Raw genomic sequence first — 4,052 nt, forward strand, 5'->3', positions numbered from 1 at the left:
CATTTATGTATTTGATGTGTCATTTATTAATATTGTCTGGTTTATAGGCAGACAATATTGCTGTCTTGATCTAAGGTAGATTTATGCCATTTAGCACTTTTAATTCTTAGGTCCAAGTACAAAAACAATAAATGATCAGTGTTCCTTCATTGATGCTTGGTCTGTTTGCAGAAGGGTGTTAAAGAGTTGGGATATTTTCTGCTGAAGTGACATCTAGTAACTTTATTTCCTCTAATGAGTTTTTCCTAGCTGTCAAAGAGCTTGCTTGATCTTGCATCAGCTGCTCAAACTAATGTTATTGGTGGCCACAAAGTAAGGTACATGCAGTAATTGTGTTTTTAAGTAATATCGATTCATTTTTGTGTCAATAGGAACTATAACCAAAAGACGATACTAGAAGCACTTGATCAATGTCCTTTAATTGTAAAAGTGTTCACACTGAGGAAAAGTGTTATGAATGTAAACAGTGTGGCAAGTCTTTTAGCCGATCAGAAGACCTAAGGAGACATGAAAGAGTTCACACTGGGGAAAAGCCTTATGAATGTAAACAGTGTGGCAAGTGTTTTAGCATGGTAAGAACCCTAAGGAGTCATGAAAGAGTTCACACTGGGGAAAAGCCTTTCCAATGTAAACAGTGTGGTAAGTGTTTTAGTAAAGCAGGAAACTTAAGGATTCATGAAAGAGTTCACACTGGGGAAAAGCCTTATGACTGTAAACAGTGTGGAAAGTGTTTTAGTCTAGCAGGAAACTTAAGGATTCATGAAAGAGTTCACACTGGGGAAAAGCCTTATGAATGTAAACAGTGTGGCAAGTGTTTTAGCCTAGCAGGAAACCTAAAGAGTCATGTAACAGTTCACACTGGGAAAAAGCCCTATGAATGTAAACAGTGTGGCAAGTGTTTTAGCCAAGCAGCAAACCTAAAGAGTCATGTAACAGTTCACACTGGGGAAAGCCCTTATGAATGTAAACAGTGTGGCAAGTGTTTTAGCCAAGCAGCAAACCTAAAGAGGCATGTAACAGTTCACACTGGGGAAAAGCCTTATGAATGTAAACAGTGTGGCAAGTGTTTTAGCCAAGCAGGAACCCTAAGGAGACATGAAAGAGTTCACACTGGGGAAAGGCCTTATGAATGTAAACAGTGTGGCAAGTGTTTTAGTGTGGTAAGAACCCTAAGGAGTCATGAAAGAGTTCACACTGGGGAAAAGCCTTTTAAATGTAAACAGTGTGGTAAGTGTTTTAGTGAAGCAGGAAACTTAAGGAGACATGAAAGAGTTCACACTGGGGAAAGTTCTTATGAATGTAAACAGTGTGGCAAGTGTTTTAGCGTGGTAAGAACCCTAAGGAGTCATGAAAGAGTTCACACTGGGGAAAAGCCTTTTGAATGTAAACAGTGTGGTAAGTGTTTTAGTGAAGCACGAAACTTAAGGAGTCATGAAAGAGTTCACACTGGGGAAAAGCCTTTTGAATGTAAACAGTGTGGTAAGTGTTTTACTGAAGCAGGAAACTTAAGGATTCATGAAAGAGTTCACACTGGGGAAAAGCCTTATGAATGTAAACAGTGTGACAAGTGTTTTAGTGTAGCAGGAAACTTAAGGATTCATAAAAGAGTTCACACTGGGGAAAAGCCTTATGAATGTAAACAGTGTGGCAAGTGTTTTAGACATTTGCATACCATAAGGACTCATGAAAGGGTTCACACTAAGCAAAAACCTTATGAATGTAAACAGTGTGGCAAGTGTTTTACCAAATGTGGAAAGCTAAAAAAACATGGAAGATCTCATACTCCAAAACGGTCGGGTAAATATTCCCAAAAAAAGGGAAGATTGACTTATTCTTTGGGTAGGATTGTTGAAAAGGTCACACAATCTGCAAACAAAGCATTAGTACAGAAAGTGAGTGGAAAAGATAGTAGGGAAGCCTTACAATCAGCAATCTTTGAGGAACATAGCTGTTGGATTTGTCAAGAGGAGATGACTAGCGAGGCACTTCTTCTTCAACACTATGAAAACCATATGAGATATATTTCTGAAGATGACTCGTAAGTTTTCGAACATTTGGGTCCTTTCTGTTAAATTCATTAACCTTTGAACACTAAGTTGTAAGTTTCAAAGTAAAAGCAATGTTTACACGGGTGCTTGTAAAACCAGAACAGGCCTGACAGACCAGGAAACAGCAGTGTTTACACAGGTGTCTGTAAGACCGCAACAGGCCTGGAAGACAACGAAACACATTCCGTCTCTCCCCATCACCGCCTTGACGTACAGTCAAAACCAGTGAGTAAGATCCTAGTTTTAGAGAATCTGTTGGACTAAAATTTGCCAGTTGGGCTCCTTCTTCAGCCTTAAATTTGAAACAGGTTTTTATTTTCTAAATTCTATAAAAAAATTCTGTACACTTGGGCAAATAAGTTAAGTCAATATTCAGGATCCTTCTTTGAAGTCAGGCGTTTTATTACTCCAGTTGCATTATTATCTCATTATGCCGATTTTATCTTAGGAAGGAGCTGAATACCACCAAATACTCTTTGCTACAAATGAATGTTTTTTCCTTCAGAAAAAAAGAACCTGTTTAAGAACCTAAATAACCTACACTTATGCTAATTATCAGTTAAGTAAGAACCTGTTTAGGCCAGCTTGGGAAAACGCAGGTTCTTAGTCGTCGGTTCTTACTGTATTTGATAAAGCTCTAAGGAAGGTTCTGTGAACCTTAATTTTCAGTACGTTTTGTTACTGGTGAACCGCAAATGACAGTATAAACGCTTTGGGCGTCTTTTCAATTTGAGGGGCCGGGGGATGAAGTGGAGGTGAGAAGCGTTTGTTTTCATTACTGTAACAAGTTCAACAAATTCAATATGCTTTAGGCAAAAATATTAATGGAGTTTGAGAAAAGCCGAATATCCACTTCATCGTCTAGGCCGTCTAGAGATCCATATTGCTCTGTCAAATCTTAAGATGGAAGTCAGAAGCCAGGGGCGGATCCAGGATTTTTTTCAGGAGGGGGTGCACTCGTCTCTTGCTCTACTTCAACACCAATAAACCACATGGTTTTTTTTTGGCAGAATACCAGTTGTATTAGTAAACCGCAGGTCATCTTAGGGGGGGGGGGTGCGCACCCCCTGTACCCTCCCGCTAGATCCGCCCCTGAGAAGCCTAGTTCGAGGATATTGTGTTGCCATTGTTAGTCTATCCTTACTTAGTAATTAACATTGAACAAGATAAAAATTGGTAGAATTTTGCAGGAGGCGTTAATTGGAGAGGGGCAACAGCCTAGATGAGGCGTTTCAAAGATAGGAGGCATTTATTTGGAAGAGGGCGTTCAATACGTCATTTATGGTAGTCGATTGAAAAATTCGGGTAGCGCTTCTATTACAGGAATTAGTTACTCATATTGAGTCAATTAGTGCGTTTTTGTAGATGGACAGAAGAATCCTTTTGTTAGCCTGCGTGGCAAGCGTTTCCTCGCGAGGTTTGTCTAGAAAGCTGGGACAAGAGCAAAAAAAAAAGGAATGACGAACCTCGCTCTAACTTTTGCGCAATAACTCGATTGGAAACGCTTGCTACACAGGCTATCCTTTTGCAGACAGAACTGTTGATGATTAAAAAAATTGGTTTTAGGTTTTTCGTAATTAAATCACCAACACGTTTTGTAGTTTGCGATTATGTAGTTGTATTTCTAACTCTTTGTAGCTGTTTCCAGGTTTCAGGATTATTGCAAGCGTTCTAATAAAATAGAAAATATTGTGAAAGTTTTAGCTTCAGCAAAAACGACCGTAGACGTTATTTAAGTCCTGCCTCCAGTTGTTCAAACGATGGATAGCGTTATCCACCGGATAAATCACTATCCAGTGGATAAGTATTAAGGAAACCAATTGCGCTACCCAGTGGATGGAGATCTATCCAGCGATAGTATCCACCTTTGAAACAACTGCGGCCCAAATTTAATATTAGTGAGTTTACGCAACAGGACGGCAGAAAGAAGAGGACGGCAAATCGCTTGTGCGTGACGAACGTGACAAGGCTATAACTTGCCAATTTTGTCGTGTTCTTGACTAA

At 39.5% G+C, this 4,052-nt stretch overlaps 1 protein-coding gene across 1 annotated transcript in view; it reads left to right on the forward strand.

Annotated features, from left to right (window-relative positions):
• The first annotated feature begins 455 nt into the window (after positions 1 to 455).
• Positions 456 to 4,052, forward strand: part of LOC140932278 (uncharacterized) — a 17,425-nt gene continuing 13,828 nt past the window's right edge. The window contains exon 1 of the mRNA XM_073381900.1: positions 456 to 2,038. Within this exon, the coding sequence (XP_073238001.1) occupies positions 570 to 2,038 (1,469 nt within the window). The 5' untranslated portion in view covers positions 456 to 569. The remainder of the gene's footprint in view (positions 2,039 to 4,052) is intronic.

Source organism: Porites lutea, chromosome 3 (genome assembly GCF_958299795.1).
Source record: "Porites lutea chromosome 3, jaPorLute2.1, whole genome shotgun sequence".
NCBI classification, from domain to species: Eukaryota; Metazoa; Cnidaria; class Anthozoa; order Scleractinia; family Poritidae; genus Porites; species Porites lutea.